Here is a 21,156-nt window from a genome sequence, read left to right as displayed (position 1 = left end):
CAGATCCAGATGGCTTCCTTCCTTGGACTTGGATGGATACTGACACCATGATTTAAATCTGGGCTTAGCGAGAAAAAACAAACAGCCTCTCCCTGTTGCCTTTAGGACCACAATTACTTGTTGTACCTCACACTTCCCTTAATGTTTATTGCTTCATGAGTTACAGTATGTGAAGGAGTTCCTCCACCATTTGGAGAAGTGTAGCATTACAGTATATGGCATTAAACAATTATACTGTAATTGTTCTATAATTTCAGGGCACATATGTTTTTATTAATGATATACATGGGTACCTGAAAGGAAAAGCTATTTTTTTTGTCTCACAATAAATAAATCAGCTCTTATTGAAATCTCACCTGTTTCTCCCAGAACCCAGAAAATACATTGGGAAGAAGAACATTTTCAAATCTACAGTTTAACTTAAACTGGGCTGAGGACTATTTTTCAGCTGTGACATAGCCCTCCTCTAATATCAGCTGTGACATAGCCCTCCTCTAGTATCAGCTGTGACATAGCCCTCCTCTAATATCAGCTGTGACATAGCCCTCTAGTATCAGCTGTGACATAGCCCTCCTCTAGTATCAGCTGTGACATAGCCCTCCTCTAATATCGGCTGTGACATAGCCCTCTAATATCAGCTGTGACATAGCCCTCCTCTAGTATCAGCTGTGACATAGCCCTCCTCTAGTATCAGCTGTGACATAGCCCTCCTCTAATATCGGCTGTGACATAGCCCTCTAATATCAGCTGTGACATAGCCCTCCTCTAGTATCAGCTGTGACATAGCCCTCCTCTAGTATCAGCTGTGACATAGCCCTCCTCTAATATCAGCTGTTACATAGCCCTCTAATATCAGCTGTGACATAGCCCTCCTCTAGTGTCAGCTGTGACATAGCCCTCCTCTAATATCAGCTGTGACATAGCCCTCTAATATCAGCTGTGGCATAGCCCTCCTTTAGTATCAGCTGTGACATAGCCCTCTAGTATCAGCTGTGTGACATAGCCCTCCTCTGGTATCAGCTGTGACATAGCCCTCTAATATCAGCTGTGACATAGCCCTCCTCTAGTATCAGCTGTGACATAGCCCTCCTGTCTTCAGCCTAAATCCAGATTAAGTTCAACAGTTGTCAAGTGTTAACTGGTTAAAAACAAACTTGTTGCTTATGTCCAAATCACCAAATGACTTATGCATCCCTCACACATAACTTGTGCATGGTGAATTTGACTTCACTGAGTTCCACCTGATGATGATTCTTGTTCTACAATCTGGCTTGTCTATCCTTTACTTACTGTACAAGCCTTCTATAGACACAGCAGTATTTATACTAAATATTCATTTCAAGTCATCTCACACATACTGGAAAAGATCAGCCACAACTGTGTAACAAATTTGCTTTATTTTGTTTAACTACTGTAATGCTGTAACAGTATTACACAATGTCACCTTAGGTAACTAGAGGATAACGTAAAAAAACATATACACCCATTGAAAACACCATTCAAAAAGAGTTTAGTGTAAACCATGCTAACAACGTATGGAAGTTGTAGCAGTAGACAGCACCAGGTAAAGATTGTAGGAGAGCAGCTGAGCAGGAAGCTGGAGGCATCTCAGAGGGCTTTGATGGTGTCTGACCCAGGGCCTTCCAGCCAGTGCGGCGGCCAGGTGGCTTTGACGCTGGGCCTGTCCTTCAACATGTTGTAGTACGCCCCCAGTCTAGGATATCGCTCCTGGGACATTCTGCATGAAGGAGCATAAAAATAACAAACAAACAGTTGCTGAGTCAGTCAGTTGTGTTTCCTCTTCCTCCACCTTTAGCAACAACTGAAACTCACACAACTGTCTTGTGCTGGGTATGTGTAATACTCATGACCTGTCGCCCACAGCTGTAAATCTGACAGTTAAAAATCAAAGGTCAAAGGTTTTGCAATAGTTTATAATTCTACAGCAAGGAGTCCAATCCCTACATAAAAATCTCTTGCCAATAATTATAAATGTACTGGTAATAGTTTAGAAACCTGCTTAGTGTTGTGAGCCCCAAGCCTGAGATCAGGCGCATAATTATCATAGCCAGACAAATCAAGGGTTCAGTCAAACAGATCCATCATACCTTTCACCTTTAAAGGGATATTATAATGGCCCAAAATAGGCTTTGAGATTATGCAGATCTTTGGCTTACCCATAGCGTACAGCATAAGCAACTACAGGAAATACAAGGACATCAGCCAATGAGAATGCCTTCCCTGCAAGATATGAATCAGGCCCCATCTGTGAAACACAAGGCCTGATTAGGTTATGTGCAATTCAAAGGGTCATGTACAAGCTGGGTCCTCTAAAGGTGTTACGTTATGGTGATATATCAATAAAATAGAATAGAATTCAATTAAATTCAAGGCTGAGTAATAGTAAAAAAACGCATATATTTTTCCTGTTTCAGTTTACACGGAGATGCACACTAACCGTAAACTGACTACACTGTGCTGCTCTTCACTCACATTACTGAGGGTTTGCATGGTTATGGTGTTGATAAAAAGTGTAACTGAAGACATTTATTTATTTAGTGATAAATATATTAAAATAGTTTAAAAGTCCCTTCAGAATACAACATAAGCCCCTCAGTCCTGTAGCTTTCCATGTGAAGTTAATTCATAAAGGTGGTATTCACCAGTTCATTAAATAAGGTCAAGTATGTATACTGTATCACATACATATATAAACAGCCTTATACACTCAGTAGCTATAGATGATAATGAATAGACGTGTATGTGTGTGTGTGTGTGTGTGTGTGAACTATTAAAGCACCTTCTCCATGTATGCCTCCCACATCTTGAGTTCAGCAGCTAGAGTCTCCATGTTTCTCTTCATTGTTGAGTCATGCCTCTCCTCCTCTGGGACGCGGAGGTTATAGTATACAATGTCACCTGGCACACACATCATCCATGAGATTGGCAGACACATCATCCATTTTTTTTCTAGAACTCTTTTGAGTTCTAGTGGTGGGGAGATATTGCCTGTGCTGACGTGACAAAGCTAAAATTTGAGCTGTTCAAGATTCGGATGGTATTCTAAAATTCTACACTACATTCACATGCAATTTTATTTATAGAAATACGGCAAAAGTAGTTAAATACACATAGTGTATGACAGCCGCATTGTTCAAATTAGGGCCTAGGTGTGATTTGTTCTTAAAACTAGATGTACCGCAGAGCGGTACAAAATATGACCGCCGCCCAGTCCAGCACATTTTTTCCACAAAAATAAATCACGCTAAAAGGCCTATATGATTCTAACTTTCTCACTAAATTGCATTATCCACACTCAATTCTCACTGGTATCTGCTAGACAACAAGTACCAAAACATGATTAGTTCATAGATTTCACATGTAAAATTCATTTTATACAACCCCACCCCCATCTTGCCTGTTCATAATTCTGAGAAATTCTTGAATTGTGTGCATGTGTGCGTGTACACGTTTATGTTTATGTCTGTGGGTGTGTGTGTGTGTGTGTGTGTGTGTGTGTGTGTGTGTGCGTGCTTGTGTGTTTGCCTGCGTATGTGTGTTTGTGCATGTGCATGCATGCGTACATACTGTATGTCTACTGTGTGAGTATGTGTCATACGAATGATTACTGTGAATGTATGTGTGTGCGTGTGTATCTGTTTATGCACATGTGTGCACATGGAATGGGTTAACATGACCCCTGGAGGCAAACATACGGAAAAAATTGGTCATCCTAGGCCCTACGGTTCTCAAGATATTCACAGAAAACTGTGTCTGCCCTACCCTCCTTTCAGGGGGTCCAGTACAGCGGGGGGCTACAGATCAAAACGAAAAACGATGGTTCCATGCTATCCATGTGGGGTTATTGCCCACCAAGTTTCGTGTACCCCGGTCTTTCAGTGTCCCGGGAATCCTTGTTGGTGTACGGTCACTAAATGTACACATAAATTATTTTATTGTAGGGCCCCCCATGAACGAAAGTTCACAAAACTTGGCATGCATTCGGAGGGTGTCATAATGATCCTACACTTTCAATTTCGTGGAGTTTTGACCATGTCAGCCAGAGATATTGTGATGAAAACACCTAATTTTTTGCTTTTTAATTTTTAACTAGGTGGCGCTATACATGAAATAAGTGGTAATGGAATGGGTTGACATGCCCCCTTAAGACCAACATACAAAAAAAAGGTGGACCATCTAGGCCCTACGGTTCTCAAGATATTCACAGAAAACTGTCTCCGGCCACCTACAGGCCAGTTGGTGTATAGTAACATAAATTAATTCCCCCCATGAACGGAATTCCACGAAACTTGGTGTGCATTCAGAGGGTGTCATAATGATCCTACACTTCCAATTTTGTGCAGTTTTGACTATGTTAGGTCACAGATACCTGCGATTACAACACCTCATTTTTACTTTTTTGTGTTTAACTAGGTGGCGCTATACATGAAATGAGTGGTTATGGAATGGGTTGACATGGCCCTTTGAGATCAACATACAAAAAAAAATGGTCCTCCTAAACCCTACGGTTCTCGAGATATTCACAGAAAACTGTGTCTGCCCTACCCTCCTTTCGGGGGTGCAGTCCAGCGGGGGGCCTACAGATCAAAACGAAAAACGATGGTTCCATGCTATCCATATGGGGTTACATGCCCACCAAGTTTCGTCTACCCCGGTCTTTCAGTGTCCCGGGAATCCTTGACGGAAATTTGGACATGCGAAAAAGAAAAAAAAAAAAAAAAAAATCTGACTAAACCTATATGACAGCCGCTTCGCTGCGCGGCGGTCATAATACAATGTATAAATAGATCATAATATTCTATACATACTGAGTTTCTGGTGTAGTATCTGTCCCTCAAACATGCGCTGGTACATGAGAGCCTGTTGGGTTTGGCCTTCAGGGATCAGTGGAGTACCCTGGGACCTGAACTGGCTCTGAAAGATTAATGTAGTCATAGTAATGCAGACTAACAATAGAGTGCAGTTGAGGGAAGGTATGGTCCGTTTAAGCACACATGATGACATAGCACTCAGGCATTCAAAGCCAACAGTGCGTGTCGGAGAAGCCCCACTTTGTTGCAGCGATGTAGAGCCATTTCCTGTGATGTATAACCATGACCTGTTTTTGCAAAGTCATCCAGACATATTAGTACATTTTTGATTTAAAAAAAAAAAAAAAAAAAACAGCAACGCAGTTTCAATATAGGATCAGATAGAGTAGGCTATGCAGTATTGGTTTACAATGAATGAATTAATCAGCATAACACAAATAGCAGTCAGGATGTATAGTATGCTCTGCTTTAGATTATCATACATAGTATTTAATGTCAGTCAGAAACTTGATGGCAGGGTAGCCTACTTTTCCTTTCCATTTTCACAAACATGCTAAATAGGCTATTCAGAATGCAATTATTGCACTCATTTGTTGATACTTTTAGTATAGTTAGGATAACAGGCCCTACGGCAGATAGCCTACCTCAATGTACATGACGGCAGCATAGGATTCATTCAGGATGTTATCTCCATGCTTAAAGGCAGGTAGCTATTATGGAAAAGGATCAGGATCAGAATCAGCTTTATTGGCCAGGTTTGTGTAAACAAACAATACATTTGACTCCAGTTAATATTTGCTCTCAAAGTACAACACTCACTTAACATATAAGAATAATAAAACAAAACATAAAGGAATAAATACAGAACAGTATGAATAGAATGAAGAGCAGTAGAATATGGCTATGAAGTATAATTACAGTATGTACATGTGCAAAAAAACAATGTGTGGGATAGAGTAGTGTAATTATATTAATAACAATACTGTAATTGTAAGCTTGAAGTAGATGATCAGAACAGTGTTGAATTGACTTTGTTCAGTGTAAGGGTGGGCCTATTTCTGAGCGTTCAACAGAGTGATTGCTTTATTGGAGGAAGAAGCTGATGCCGAGTCAGCGATGACTTTGCACTTTTTAAACACCGGTAAAAACGCGCGTGAGTTCTGTGACGCTCATGCGACCAAGAAGGGTAATAAAACGTACTATAACTAACCTGGCCCCTCGGGTTGATGTCTAGTGCCTCTTTGGATCTGTGTTCTCCTTTCGCAAAGGACAGCAACTTCTGATTGTAGCCTTGCAGTAGTTTCTCCTCCAGGGCGATCATGACTCGCTAGCACGGGACGGAGCCAGATCCCCACAAAAGTGTCATGCTGTTGGCCATGATCTCGTATTTAGTCGTTAAAATTCTCCTCACACTGAACTGTAAAGCACTGAAGCTGTAAAACTGAGCAACTTGGTATCCTTTCAGTAAGCGTAGCCTATTTAACTACCGTAGTTGTATAGACAAGACACGCCCACGTGTAGCTGTCTTACTGTAAACACTGTGTGCAACCCTCTCGCCCACACACAGTGTCATTCATATTAGCGGACAACCCCTTTGAGTTTTAGTTGACATTGCGGTCTGTTCTACAAACTTTCATCTAGATCAGGGGTGGCTAACCAGTTCAGCATGAAGAGCCAAAATTGTTTTCCACACAACTCAAAAGAGCCGCACAACAAAAAATGATGCCCACACTACAACAGCGACTTAGGCCTATAGTTTAGATCTTCTCTTTTTCATTTAAAGTGTGGCACTTGGCAGATGCTACAAATGATCGTTTTTAGGAATGAGTAGCAAGCAACAAAGATATCTGACACACATCACAAATAGGGGCCTACCCCGTCACTTAATGACTTATTAGCATGAGAAATGCTCCAATGTAACAACTGATAAGATGCCAATGTGACCGTCAAATGTTACGTCGAGTGTCTGCTTCTCTGACTGACGTCTATGTATCCTACCTTTACCTTGTCCTTGCAAAGGTCAGTGCCTTTGGGAAATGTTCAGGTTTGAAGCTTTAGGCTATGCATCAGTTAAGTCTGGCATACCAAGTACCATAACGTGTTGAACACGTTTTTTAACGGTGTTATTTTGGTTACGTTGACATATCAACCAGAAGGGTTATGATAGCCTACAAAAAAGATTAATCCTCCTTTTGAATGTCCGTGTTCCTCTTTCTATTTACGCTTAGCGTCAGGGTTTTTTAGAATTTAAACATCGCAGCCTAACTATTGGCAGTACTATCAACTTATAAAAAGCATTTTCATTTACCAGAAATATAGGCTATTTCAACAAATAAAAAACTCTAAATCCAAGGAGAAGTGAGAACATCAGTTGAGCAGCCGTGAGCCGCACGAGAGGAGGCAAAGAGCGAGCCGCAGGTTCGCCCCCCCCTGATCTAGATCTACACATCATACTCATACACACACACATACACACACACACACACACGCGCGCACACTCACACACTATTTCTTTTCCCATGGATTTCATTGTGACTGTACAATTCTTCAAGTAGGCCTACTGCCTTGACAAAATAATAAAACACTTGATCTATTCATACAAGGCTTTATTGCAGGTTGTGTAAATGTAGCCTACTGTTTCCAGTGGACATGTAAATTCATAGACAGGAGCTTTAAAACAGCGTAGGCATCTAATTCCACAATGTGACAACATTTCATTCAGTTTAATGGAGTTATGAGCCAACAAGAATCTGAAAAAAGCCAACAGAAGTAATTTCAATATTAACAAATTTCAAAATTTGTGGTTGAAAGCCGTTTGCAAAAAGAATTATATATGTATTTATATATTTGTGACCATGCATGGCTTTTTGTTCTGTTTTCTCTTAAATTACAGTTAATATAATAATAACACTGCTCTTCGTCTGTCTATAATACACTATTCTACAGAAATTACAAAAAAAAAAAAAAAAAAAAAAAAACATTACACACAGACAAACAAAATTGACAACAAAGCAGGGCATTTACATACTTTTTTTACAATATCCCTCTTTTAAATGTTTATAATTTTTGTACACTTTTGTCCTTTTTACAATTTCCAGTATAAGATTGACTAGGAAGGAGTCTGAATGAGATCTTCTCTGAAATTTTGACAATGGTTCCATGAACATCCCACGCAAGAGTTTGAGATTAAGGTGCCAGACTACCGTGGCATTAACTGACCTACGGTTCTCAAAAAGTATTGTTTATCAAATGTTCCTCTTAAAAAGTAGTGAATCTCCTCAATAAATAATGAAATTGTAATATAGTACTGGGAAATGACACAAAAACAATGACAACAAAAACAACAGCAACGAAAAATAAGCCTCTTGCAGCCTTTCTGTAACCTAACCAATATTTTACCAATAGATGGTCTATGAAAATGTTTGTTCTACACTAATCAATTTGACTCAAGTTGTGTCAGTATCTTTGTTCTAATGGTCATCTGTAGTCTTGATCATGTGTGCTGTAAAGGGACAGGAAAACTACCTCCTTCTCAAGAACTGCAGCCTCATATTGCAGGAAGGCACAAACCAAACTAGAACTGTCACCACTCATTTGGAGCCGACACAATTGCAAAAGACGTGAGTGGGTTGTAGATGATTTGACATTCAGGAAAATTAACTGTAAATTAAAACAAAACATCTCCCATCAAATCTAGGCTTGTTTTCCGTTAAATTCAAGTGGACATTGTGTCAGTAACAATCTCTAACATCTCTGTATGTCTCTAAAAAAACAACTGGTGTCTCTATTTTCCTTTTGCAGCGTTCATTACTGTCCATTATGTGTCTCAACAAAACTCTATGCCAGGTTAAATGCAAAGCACTCCCAAAGGGTGGTGGAAAAGTGGCAGTAGAGTAGGCCCTGTGCTCATAGTTAAAGCAAGCAAGCACATGGAGACAGAGATACCCACAATTGGCAAATAGCAGAAGAATGAGATGAGCAATAAGATCCGTGGTGAGAAATGGAAGTGAATTTCAACACATCGTACAGATGGACTGAGAAGGCCTCTGAGACAATACAAAGCTAGGATAGCGTTGATCTCTAGATTAAGATGGGCATCCCTGTTTACTGAGTAGATAGCCATGTAGTAACTTAATCTAGACCTATAGCACCTAAGGAAAGGATACCATTACTCATCCTATATCACACAGTTTGGTATTCATTTAGAAGGCCCTCGACATGCAGGTGTGAGTGTGCATGATTTTTATTTTTTTATTTTTTTATGTAGGCCTACTATTTCATAAGTTCCATTAAGATGCATGATTGTAGCTCAAGCAGAACTCTCTAGTATTTTTCATTTCAGGAACGTTTTTAAAAAAACGTAATGTACGTTGTAATGCATAAAGCCAAACTGGAAGTGTAGGGACTTGGGTTGTCACAATAACTAGCACACTAACCCATCTGAAATGGCTGTCTCTTGTTCATGTGCTGTATCTGGTATTGTGAGTACCAATTTTGGAAAAAGTTCCCGAAAGATAAAAAAACAAACAAACAAACAAAAAACAGCCACAATGATAAACATTACGAGATGATAGGATCAAACCCTGAGTCACAATCGTATCAGAAGCTTTCACTTTTTTCATCCGCATTGGTTATTTTTCTCATCACTTTCCAAAAACACTTCCTTCTTCTTCGTCTTATCGATGCCCCTCACTTGGAATCAACCCATGGGTCATTTTGTTTAAAAGAAAAAGAATTCTGCCCTTGTTTTCAGCAACACCAAAATGAGGAAGGTAAACACACACATATTCCTACAACGCCGCGGCTAGTCAAACGGCCACGGACAGTAGCGCTAGCGGCATCAAGCAGCAGGGGAAGGAGCTGTGGAAAGGCTTGTGATTGGCCGATGAATGTTGTGGGTGGCGGCAGTAAGAAGGCCGGAGTGTGACGAGGGGAGTGGGGTGGGGTGGGGGTTCGGTGTGTGTGTGTGTGTGTGTGTGTGTGTGTGTGTGTGTGTGTGCTGCCTAGGGTCAGTAAGGAGGGTGTGTCCGTGATGTTACAGACACAGATTCTGGCTCTTCACACAGGCATCTCTGGGTTGTCAGCCAATCCCAGAGCTTGTGCTTCCTCCGGCGTCAGTCCGTTCTTCAGGGTCCTCCTCACTGTGGGCAGATACACAGGTGCATGATGGGAATTGTATGCAGTGTATGCAGTTTTGTACAATGATTTAGAGTACACTTACTACATCGGTATTTATCTCCCAAATGTACTGGATTGAAAATCCCGTAATTTGATACTTCATCTACAGAAGTCTTCACCTGTACCCTTCAGAACTAAAAGTTGACTAAAAACAGGTATACAAAATATTCCCAAAGGCCTTGGGAACCTAATTAAGGTGTATGGTATCCTGAACAACAAGAAAAACTCATCTCTGCCAAGACACTAAAAGTGGGTCATGATTGGATCATTCATCAGGTCAATGAACCAAAACAAACGTCCAGATCAAAAATGTCAGGATCTGAGGGGTATTTCACAAAGGCAGAATTAAGACATCCAAGATAAGTGATAAAGCGAGGTTTGACATAGTGTTGTCTGGTCATCCTAGCACAACTCATTTCACTAATGCCAATCCAGGATGAGTAGGAGCGACTATGTCAAGCCAGGTGTAAGTAATTCAGGATGTGTGCGCGTTCTCGTTTCTGCTCCAAAGTGCCCACGGTTGGAATAAAAAAGACGCAGAACATAGCATCATTCACACAACTTTGATATAGACTAACAATGAAGTAAAGTTGTCCTTTTTGGAATGGGGAATCATGGCTATTTCTGTAAAACAGCAGGAGTAGGCGTGGTGGACCAACTGAATGCAAATTTACGTATGCACCCACGAGTGCTTCCTTGTCTCGGCACGCAACGTCATTAAGAAAGTTTTGCAGTTTGCCACTGCAAAGATGCACTTAGTATGATATACCTTAATATTATAGTTGAAAATACCTTCGAAAACTTGCCCTTCCACTGCCAATCAACTACAGTGGGCTATTCATCAAACGTCTATCAATAAAATAAGCAAACAATGAGTGCCTAGGGCCTGCTAATAATTATAAGGCTATCACAATTAAAACTAAAGAATGTAATTCCAGGGAATTACGAGTGCATGAAAATGACGCTAGGACAGACATGGTGGTTGCACAGCTTAATAAAAGTTGATAGTAGATTGGGAGTTGATCACACTAGTTGACTGAAAAGCCCAGGCTGCCAAACAGTTGTGGGCAGAGGAAACAGTTAACGGGAGTCATAGTTGATGACAACTGACAGTTGGAATAGTTGAACAGTTTAAAACTTGGATAGTTTAAATGGTTAAATAATTTAATAGGGGATTATAGCAGTGAAGACTTTTATTTTGAAACAGTTGTGGGGAGAGGAAACAGTTGACTGGAGTCAAAGTTGATGACAGCTGACTGTTGCTAGAGTAGTTATGGTGGTTGCTATGCTGGTTGCTAGGTTAATGATGTTGGTTGCTAGGTTTTAACTGTGAATGTGGTTGCTAGGCTGTTGCTAGGGTACTTGAAGTCGTTGCTAGGTTGTTGCTAGGGTGTCCATGGTGGCTACTATCAGAAATAAAGGAGTTACTACAGTGGTTTGCTAGTATAATCATCTTGGTTGCTATGGAAACTGACATAGATGCTTAATTTCAATGGTTGCTAAATTGGTTGCTAGGTAGGTGGTGGTTTAATATAGTAGGCTAGAGGCATAGTTGATGATAACTGACAGTTGGAATAGTTGAACAGTTAAATAGTTGGATAGCTTAAATGGTTAAATTATTTAATAGGGAATTATTGTAGTGGAGACTTTTATTTTGATAAAATAAAACGTATAACTTATATACTAAATAACTTATGTGCCGTCTCTTTTGTGAAACCAAGTCAAGGCTAAATTCATCCAGGATAACCTAAAAATCCCAGCTTAATCCCTTATCTAGGTTTTGTGAAATACCCCTCTGGACTGGACTGATTCTTTTGTGCCACCCTGGTGGCCATTTTGTGTATTGTCCTGTTTGTTTTTGCCTGTTCCCCATGTGCTTTGTGTTTACCTGCCTGTCACCTGTCTTTGTCTCCGCCCCATCTCCTTATTTGGTCTGTGCTTCCTGTCTTGTTAGTTTTCCCTCCTTTCTGCTTCCACACCTGTTCCCCATTATTGTCTTGTTGGTTTCGTCCAGTCCTCTGTCTTTCTGTTAATTGGTATGTGTATTTCTACCCTCCTGTTTCGCTGTTCCTTGTCGGATTGTCTCTCTGTTTCGTCGAGTCCAAAGCGTGCGTGCGTGCGTGCGTGCGTGCGTGCGTGCGTGCGTGCGTGCGTGCGTGCGTGCGTGCGTGCGTGCGTGCGTGCGTGCGTGCGTGCGTGCGTGCGTGCGTCAAATTTGCAGTTCATTAAAGTGTGTTTTCTGGGTCTTATATTTGTAACCCTGACAAAAAATGGTTTACTGAACACAAAATCAAGCTTTGGCCATTGCCATATCAGTCCCCTGATCTAAACTCCATAGAAAAACAGTGGGGTGAGTCAAAGAGGACCTATAGGAGACCAAAGTGTGGACCTAGGAATCTGGACAATCTGGGGAGATTCTGTAAAGACAAATGATCTTAAATCCCTTGCTTTGTAATCTCCAACTTTATGGGGTGTCATAGGAGAATATTACAGTACAAGCTGTTTCATTGGCAAAGGGAGGCTTAAGAAGGTATTAGAAGCAGGGGTGCCAAAAATTGTGAGCAACATGTTTTTGTTAAAAATATTTATTTCTTTATGATATTTTTCTTTTTCTCAGAATAAATTTGTTTCCATTCAAGGTTGGATTTGTCCTCATTGTTTTCATTGTGAGATTACAATAAATCACCAAACGATTTATACCTGTTTTTAGTCAACTTTACCAAAGGTGCCAATAATTCCGGAGGGTACTGTATGTACATATTCCTTGTCACAAAAGGATACCACACCAAACTTCCTCGCCACGTTCAGTAGAAATATACTGACGGTTATTTATCTCTAACTTCTCTTAACTCACTTTTCCTTGACTGTATTGATATTTGTTCTCTTTACCTCTCAAACTGTAAAACACTATTCATTCATAATTTTGTCACCCTGCTCTGAACATCCCTGTTGCATCCCTGTCTTATCTTCTCATATCAATTTGTATGTGTCAGAGTCATGGCTGAGGGATAGTGAAATCATCTTCCTCTTGTCTGACTGATTGCATGCGTAGATAGTGGACGTACGTGACTTGCGATTGGCGCGAGACCGCCTCCTCTCCCGTGGCTGGGCTCTCTGACTGGGCCCTTGTGTCGCCGACCTCACAATGCGCTCCATGATCTCGTCTGCAGCATCGTCTGTCATGGCCACTGCTTCCTCATTGGCTGCTGATGTCCAGGCTGTGCGAGGTTGACCTGAAAGCGGAAGCAGAGTAACAATATGTTGGCTGGGTTGACCCTTCAGTTCATTTCATCATTCAATTAATTCGTATACTCCCATGAATACTACACACTGCTCTGTTAAACTGATATCCTGCCAAAATAAGCACTTATCGTTTTACAACTGACAAATTACTTCACATTTGCTTTCCTTTTAACATTTCTATTGATTTCTTTTTGTGTACAATGCTTTTCCTTTTTCATTTCACTTTTTGTTTCGTCTTAGTAGAGTCATTACATTATTGCTTGCTTCTGTGAGAAGCGGTTCTAAGACCATGAGATGATTATTATTTATCTATATAGCTGTGTGGCTGGTGGAAAAGGGAGGTCATCACAGGTAAATGAGTGTGTAGTGTATGAAGTCAGGTGTCACGCTTGTTTGAGGCCTTCTTCAGATCCAGTGTTGTACCATACATCACACAAGGGAACACTGACCTCTGCTGGGCCTGGTCCGCGTTCGCATGCGCAGGCCAGGTACCATGGATGAGGCCTCTTTGTCGCCGCTCTGCAGGCTGGTCTTGAGCACTGCCTTCATGTGCTCGTGTTCAGCGGCGTCCTCGGCGTGGCCCAGGCCCTGGGGCTGCTGGTTCTCCTGCGCCCCACCGGAGCCACCAGGCCCACCACCACCACCACCGCCACCACCACCACCAGCGCTGCCACCGCCACCGCCACCCAGCCGGCCAGACTACACAACAGAGGCAGAGAGATGTGCAGGTTACAGTCATGCACACACACACACACACACACACACACACACACACACAAACACAAATGTGCATACGAGTACATACACATGCACATACACACGCACACACACGCACACACATGACACACACGACACACACACGCACACACATGCACACGCACGAACACACGCACACACACACAGACAGATACATAAACACAACATACATGCATGCATGCATACATACACTCACACATTTATGTTTCAAACTCAAATAAGCACACGTGTAGGCACACTCACATGCATTAACAGAATATGCATATAAATGTACACACATTTCACACTCTTTCTCTCTCACACACACACACACACACACACACACACACACACACACACACACATACACACACTCACACACACACATTACCAAAGACAGTGGATGCATGAGCAGTTTGGCAGTTTTTTAAGGCTTGACGGCTACAACACCCTGGACAGTAATTCGTTTATAATGGATCTTAGTTTATGACACCCCTCAGCATTCCTGCTGCACTGCAGACCAAGCAAGCAGTGAGGAGACACGTCCACCCTAATTGATGTTCTTTGAGAGCTGTCCAGACAACCGAGGTGTAAACCCAAAGACAGACACTCCGGGGTAAGAGCAACACTTAACCCAATATGCTAACGTATTAGGTCGCAGATGAGTTTCGTCTCAGATGAGTTTCGTCTCACACACTGACGTAGAATAAAAACGTACACTCTGTTCACAGTCTGTATAAATACTCCAAGATGTGACATTTTTAATAACAGCGTGTTGGCAACTGGTCTCTTCAGGACACAACTGGATTTGTATTTCAGAGTATAGAGCACATAGCTATTCAGGTTTTGTACGTTTTCACCATCTTTGAGCCTCCATTCTCTCTCTCTTTTTGGCTGTTAATATTATCTGTGGTCTCGCAATGATGAACTGAAACCGCACCTTGCCAAAAAAAAGCTCAGGAGCATATTTGGCCTGGGCCCGATTCTGTTCTGGTTCTGTTCTGGCAATGGCTCATCGGACACGGTGCATCGGCACCCGGCTCCATTCCAGCATCTTTCCTGCTATGTGAGTTTTATTCCAATCTGCATGCCCCACCCCACCACCCCATCTCCTCCTGGACTCTCACAGAGGTATCCATACTGAACAGCCAATTCCAGCTCTAACAAGACACATCTGCTCCAATACATGGGCCCAACACAAACCTGGCGCCCGTGGAGAGAACTCCTGAACAGTGACCCACCACCATGGACCCCGCATTAGAGACAGAAATAGATAGATAGATAGATAGATAGATAGATAGCCTTTATTCTTTATTTTCTGTCCTATTATCCTCTATTCTAATTGTATGGCACCTTTACTGTGTTGGAATAGACTGGCTCTTAACACTGATAACTTGATGTAATGTGTTTCAGTGTTCAGTCTTTAAAAAATGTTATTGATTGTATGTTATGGATCTGACACCTGTTGTTTGTGATACAGAAATACTGGTAAAATCTACATTATCTGTAATAAACATAAGTTCTGGTACAAACATCTTCTCAATAAATACATCTTAGTGTAAAAGAGTATTTTCTGCTGCCAACGTGATTGGTCACTCTTTGTCATAGCATACTGTAGAATTGCAGCAAGTATAAAATTCACCAAGCGTACAAAGCAGACTGTAGAATGCACAAAGGGAAAAGTGAGTTAATAGTTGCATTTCCATTGACAAGCAGACACACTGTGATTCATGTCCCTCCGTCTCCACACGCTGTGTATGTGAGGACAGGACATCGAGAAGCACATTGCGTCCCAACGACGGGGGGGGTCGCACACTGGGCCAACAGGGAGACATACTTTGGCCTTAACAAATAATCGAGAGAGGGCGTTATTTTTTCTGTGAGTGGACACGTCCAACACAAACACAGACACACAGTTGGAACGGTGCAAGAGGACAAGGCAAAGACGATGAGTCAAAGGTATGTTGTGGGGTTAGAGGTCGCTGCATGCGGATACACACTCCAGTATGAACACACACACACACACACACACACACACATTGTCATCATTCTCATACCTCTAAGTCTTCTTCATCATCAGTCTATAGAAGAGGAAGGACATGGAAAGAGAAGTCATGGTGATGAAAAATAAGAAATGAATGACAAGACTGTGAGAGAAGAGAGAGCTTGCAATGTGTGTTTCTATCTGCATGTGTGTGTGTGTGTGTGTGTGTGTGTGTGTGTGTGTGTTTGTTTGTTTGTGCCTGTGTGAATGTGTGTTCATGAGTGTGTATTAGCATTTGTGCATTTGTGCATTTGTGTTTATATCTGTGTTTTTCTGTCAGTGTTCGTGATCATGTGTGTGTGTGTGTGTGCGTGTGTGTAAGAGAGACTGAAGGAGAGTGGGAAGAGAGCAGGACCACCCTGGCCCTAGACTCTGTTTGCTATTGTTGCCACAGAGATCATATAGTGGGGCTAGATGTACTAACAGACACACACACACACACACACACACACACCCACACACACACACACACACACATCCTTGGACTGAGCTCGCTTCTGGCTCTGGGCAAAACACACACACACACACACACACACACACACACACAGAATCTGGAGCGTGCAGACCTCCCCAGCCTAATCCCAGGGCTCACCTGCAGACGATCGGCGTCGTCTAGTTCAGATCTCCTAAATCTCTCTGGGATCAACTTGTAATGTCTGCCACACTTGCTGTCTGGCTTCTCTATGATCAACAACTCCTGTGTGGCCAAGAGTCTCAGACCATAATACTCCCAACCACATGAACTTACTCACCAAAGAGCCACAATACAAAAAAAAGATATTTAAACCCATTCAGTAGCAAAGCATTCTCTAAAAGCTCTCGAAAACAAGCAGAGGTCCTACACACACACACACGCGCACGCACACTACTCCTCTCACCGCAAACCAACATTTGGTCCCAATTAGTCAATCTAATTATTACCAGTTCTCAGGGCTTGGTTGTGCTTTGAAGACTATTAGAAAAGAAGGCTTGATTTGAAGAGAGGTCTTCAAAGGCTATGGATACTTTAGTGATAAGGCATCGAGAGGGGCGGAAAGAGAGAGAGAGAGAGAGAGAGAGAGAGAGAGAGAGAGAGAGAGAGAGAGAGAGAGAGAGAGAGAGATGGGTAGAGTGAATGGTAAACAGAGAAACAGAAGGTGAGATATTGAATGAGAGAGAGAAAGAAAGAACAATTATGTGTGTGTGAGTGTTTGTGTGTGTGTGTGTGTGTGTGTATGTGTGTGTGTGAGTGTGAGAGAGGGAGGGAGGTAGAATGAATGAACAGGAGAGAGAGAGAGAGCAGTGGCACTCGTGCTGATGATAATCGTTATTGCAGTGCTTACAGCCTCTCTGTTTGCACAGCTGAGTCCCCACTGGCGAGATGGAGGGGTTAAGCAGTGCCGCATCAGGGATCTGTGGTCAGGAGCACACACACACGCACACACACACGCACACACACACGCACACACGCACGCACGCAAGCACACACACACACACACACACACACACACACACACACACACACACACACACTCTAAACCAGCAGTGGGGGCCAACGTGGCTCCCTGGCCGTCTGTGGTCTCACCACAGAGAATTAACCACAAGTCCCACTACTGCTGTCAGCCAATCAAATGCCTGGGAGCGTGTTAATAAACTCTGGCTGCGCGTGTGATCCCTGTTTGTTGTGCTTTCTTGTGCTAATCAAAGGGAATCTCCCGCCCCCACTGATTTTACTGATTACAACTGGGCACACACACACACACACACACACTATATACAAGTACGGAGACCTCAGACTCAACTCCTGCATAGGGTCACGGTGGGTGGAGGGGTATGGAGCAATCTTACACCAAGCACAGTACACATACACACACACACACACACACACACACACACACACACACACACACACACACACACACACACATAATGAGACACTCACAATGTCTGTCATCTCTTTGCAATGGTAAACTCATACCTCACTGGCCACTGGCCAAAAGCTTTGCCTTTAGGGACAGTCTTTACCTGACCCTCACTTGAGAAACACAATACCATCCCAATCAAGACTGAACGAAGTTCACCCCGCAGAGATCTGAGGTGAAGGTGGTGGGTTCAAAGGTCAAAGGAGAGGGACTTACGGGGGCGTTGACGTCTATGATCATCTTGCCGCGCGTCTTGTTGCGCTCGCGGTGGTCAGCTCTCTTCTGCTTCTGCTGCAGGACGCGGTCGCGCGTGGTGCGGTACTCCAGCGCAAACTCGCTCACGATCTTGCTGAAGCGGTGCACGCTGATGTCACGCACGCCGTATGATGGGTGGCCCAGGAACAGCAGGAACGCGTGGAACCTGAGAGGGGGAGAACCGTGGAACAGAGCACATATGGACAACACATTTCCAACATGAGTTAGAATACAGAAGTAGCAGGAACAGTAACAGAGACGGTACAGAAATATCATTATTTTTGCCAGTTAGGTTTTTAAAGTTGAAGGTCAAGGTGACCTTTGACCAAGGTTAACAGATTCACTATGGTTGGTTCGTTATTGGTGGTTGGTTAGTTTGTTTGTTGTACACGGAAAATCCTTGGTGGTGGTTAAAATGGGGCATCTCTAGGAGGCTGATATTGGGCCTTTGCGGAGGAATGTTTTCTGTACTGAGTTCCATTCTGCTATAGCATGTTCTATACTGAGTTCCATTCTATATGCTGAGTTCCCATTCTAGTATTCTACAGATCTCTCCATAATCCTTGACCTCCTTCATGAAAGACCCCTGCATTATAAAATTAACATTCAGTGTTTTAAAGCACTCATTCACCTCTTTCAACAACCAACACAGAAGGCATACAGCCTTTCAGAGTTAACACTGCTACAGGGCTGAGGTCCTTAACAAATGAGAGGACAGCCTTTGTGTTATTAACTTCATGCTGAGCCAACTAAGGCACTCTGCCATGAAGAATCACCTCTTGGAGTTCCGTCAGCATTTTGTCAGCACTTTGAAATTAAAGGTACATTTATTATTGTATCAATTGAGCAATGACCCGATACAGTCATACATTTCGTACTGCATTCAACTGGTGCTGTCCTATGGTACAGGTAATACATTGTGTATAACGTAATGCATTGTCCTGTGAGGTTTTGCGGTGTTACGTAATGTCTTTGAGATGTACCAGTTCATGACTGTGTGTGTGTGTGTGTGTGTGTGTTGTGTGATGTCCTTGAGATGTACCGGTTCGTGATTTGTGTGTGTGTGTGTGTGTGTGTGTGTGTGTGTGTAGGTTGCCTGATGTCCTTGAGATGTACCAGTTCAGGATTTGTGTGTGTGTGTGTGTGTGTGTGTGTTGCTAATGTCCTTGATGTAATGTACCGGTTCATGATTCGACGGTGCACAATCTTCAGAATGATGATCCTCTCGGCGCAGTCTTTCAGGAAGTCAGACATCTTCTGCTTCAACACCGGCTTCATTTCGTGCTTGGCGATGACCTTGAGGTGGTCCCATGATGCTTTGCAGCGCCGTTCCATCTGTGTGAGGTTCTCCTGTAGCTGGTCAAAGTCCACCTGTAAGCCAATAAGAAAGATGACAATAAGGAAGTGCAATTAGTTGTTCATTGTGTCAATTGTTGTGGATTGTGGATTTTAAACTACACAGACAGAATAATGCCCAGCTGTTGTATTCTTAAACTCATTTTATTTCATGTGTGTGTGTGTGTATGTGTGTGTGTGCGTGTGAGAGAGAGAGAGGGAGAGAGGGAGGGAGAGAGAGAGAGAGAGAGGAAGAGAGGGATAGTGAGTGAGTGTGTGCAGCTGCAGTACCTTGGCTGAGCGAGTGATGGCGCCAATCTCCGAGTAGAGGTCTGTGCTCTCGGGGAAGTTCTCCACCACTACGGCGCAGGCGTGATGCAGCAGAGACTGTTTATGCACCGTGTCCTTCACTTCTGGAACTTTCTCCAGGTAGCTCAGGTCAAAACCCTTGGCCTGCACCAATAACACCACACATGCAATTAATAGAGTGTCCGCAAGTTCATGGGTTATGATACATGAATATGACACATGCCAAGGGTTGGAGGGGTTTATGGGGTTGTGAAAAATAAATGAATAAACAATCTGGCAGACATTAACTTTTTTTTCCATTTTTTGCACCAAGTAAGCAATCAATTATCTGTTTTATTTTTTATTGATTGAGTCCAAAGAACCTGGAAGCCAATCAACTTCCAAAATTCACAAATAAAAGCCTGTTTTTGTTCTGTGCAGGTTCATTCATGAATTCTCGGCTATGTACACTCTGTGCCAAGCAACCCCCCCTCCCCTCTCCCATAAACATGTGTTTTAACAGTGCGTTCCCAGGACATAGGTAGGTAAGGATGTCATTATTATTATTATGCAACAAACTGCATGTGGTCTCCTCTCATTTACTGGGCCCACTTTGATGACATCATCATGGAACACAACACGCCACCGTGTGCCATGCTGTGGCCACGTCCGTTAGGGGGGTGTGGGGGATGGCATCACTCACGCTGGAGCCGTTGAGGAAGTTGCCAATGGCGAGTAGAGTGGACAGGATGTAACGGAGTGTCTTGTTCCTCTCCAGCTGGTCCATCCCCTCTTTCAGATCCTGCAGAGGCTCGGCCACTTCCTGTTGGGGAAGGGGGGGGGGGGGGGGGGGTGACGGCATTGGTTAAACGCGCTGGATGAGATGGGAATACCTCACCTGCCTCTCGTTTATGAAGCACTAAATCTGTAATTAAGTCTTTTGTGTGGTGAACACAAACAAACAAACCCACTCACTCAGTGACACACACACACACACACACACACACACACACACACACTGAATGTAGACACACATTTGTAAAAAAAACAAGGTGGTAAGGCCATGTTGGATCCCAGGAATGTCATTCATGACGCACGTGTATATCCCTTTTGGAGGAGATGCCATCTTCTTAAGGAAGCCTTCCACGAGTGGTTGGGAATAAATCTGATCCCACGGTGTATACGTGCTGCTTCTGAGCTAATGTGGCGCCATCGACCACTATAATCAAGCAGTTGGCTGAGAGACCCTTAACGAGGACTAATTAGAGGGGAGAGAGGACAGAAGCTTCCGGAACCGCGGGGCTGGCAGGTGCAATCTGGTGATGGTCGGCTGAGGTGAAACCAC

At 42.9% G+C, this 21,156-nt stretch overlaps 2 protein-coding genes across 8 annotated transcripts in view; both read right to left on the bottom strand.

The window, feature by feature from the left end:
* Positions 1-1,378: 1,378 nt before the first annotated feature.
* LOC121695201 (glutathione S-transferase A-like) lies at positions 1,379-6,343 on the bottom strand. Its single transcript, XM_042075798.1, has 6 exons — positions 6,043-6,343; positions 5,477-5,542; positions 4,830-4,935; positions 2,801-2,919; positions 2,178-2,266; positions 1,379-1,738 (listed from the first exon to the last, which is right to left on the bottom strand). The coding sequence occupies exons 1-6, from the start codon at positions 6,151-6,153 to the stop codon at positions 1,609-1,611; spliced, it is 621 nt and encodes a 206-aa protein (XP_041931732.1). The 5' UTR covers positions 6,154-6,343; the 3' UTR covers positions 1,379-1,608.
* A 1,078-nt stretch (positions 6,344-7,421) lies between these two features.
* fhod3a (formin homology 2 domain containing 3a) overlaps positions 7,422-21,156 on the bottom strand; it is a 98,724-nt gene continuing 84,989 nt past the window's right edge. For 6 of the 7 annotated variants that reach the window (XM_042075787.1, XM_042075791.1, XM_042075788.1 and 3 more), the window contains 8 exons: positions 20,515-20,634; positions 19,815-19,976; positions 19,369-19,559; positions 18,150-18,354; positions 16,046-16,069; positions 13,703-13,952; positions 13,076-13,243; positions 7,422-9,973 (listed from right to left, as the gene is read on the bottom strand). In XM_042075787.1, the coding sequence (XP_041931721.1) occupies positions 9,891-9,973; positions 13,076-13,243; positions 13,703-13,952; positions 16,046-16,069; positions 18,150-18,354; positions 19,369-19,559; positions 19,815-19,976; positions 20,515-20,634 (1,203 nt within the window). In that variant the 3' untranslated portion in view covers positions 7,422-9,890. The remainder of the gene's footprint in view (positions 9,974-13,075; positions 13,244-13,702; positions 13,953-16,045; positions 16,070-18,149; positions 18,355-19,368; positions 19,560-19,814; positions 19,977-20,514; positions 20,635-21,156) is intronic. The other variant, XM_042075789.1, reaches the window with a different exon arrangement.

This window comes from Alosa sapidissima, chromosome 21 (assembly GCF_018492685.1).
Source record: "Alosa sapidissima isolate fAloSap1 chromosome 21, fAloSap1.pri, whole genome shotgun sequence".
Lineage (NCBI taxonomy): Eukaryota > Metazoa > Chordata > Actinopteri > Clupeiformes > Clupeidae > Alosa > Alosa sapidissima.
Note: the sequence above shows the minus strand (reverse complement) of the source record. Positions and strands in the feature narration are given on the sequence as shown.

Coding starts and splice junctions, on each gene's coding strand:
- LOC121695201 (XM_042075798.1), bottom strand. CDS start 6,153: ATGATCGCCCTGGAGGAGAAACTACTGCAAGGCTACAATCAGAAGTTG. Junction 5,543..6,042: donor ACATCAACCCGAGGGGCCAG/GTTAGTTATAGT, acceptor TTTCCATAATAG/CTACCTGCCTTTAAGCATGG. Junction 1,739..2,177: donor GCTTATGCTGTACGCTATGG/GTAAGCCAAAGA, acceptor TCCTTCATGCAG/AATGTCCCAGGAGCGATATC.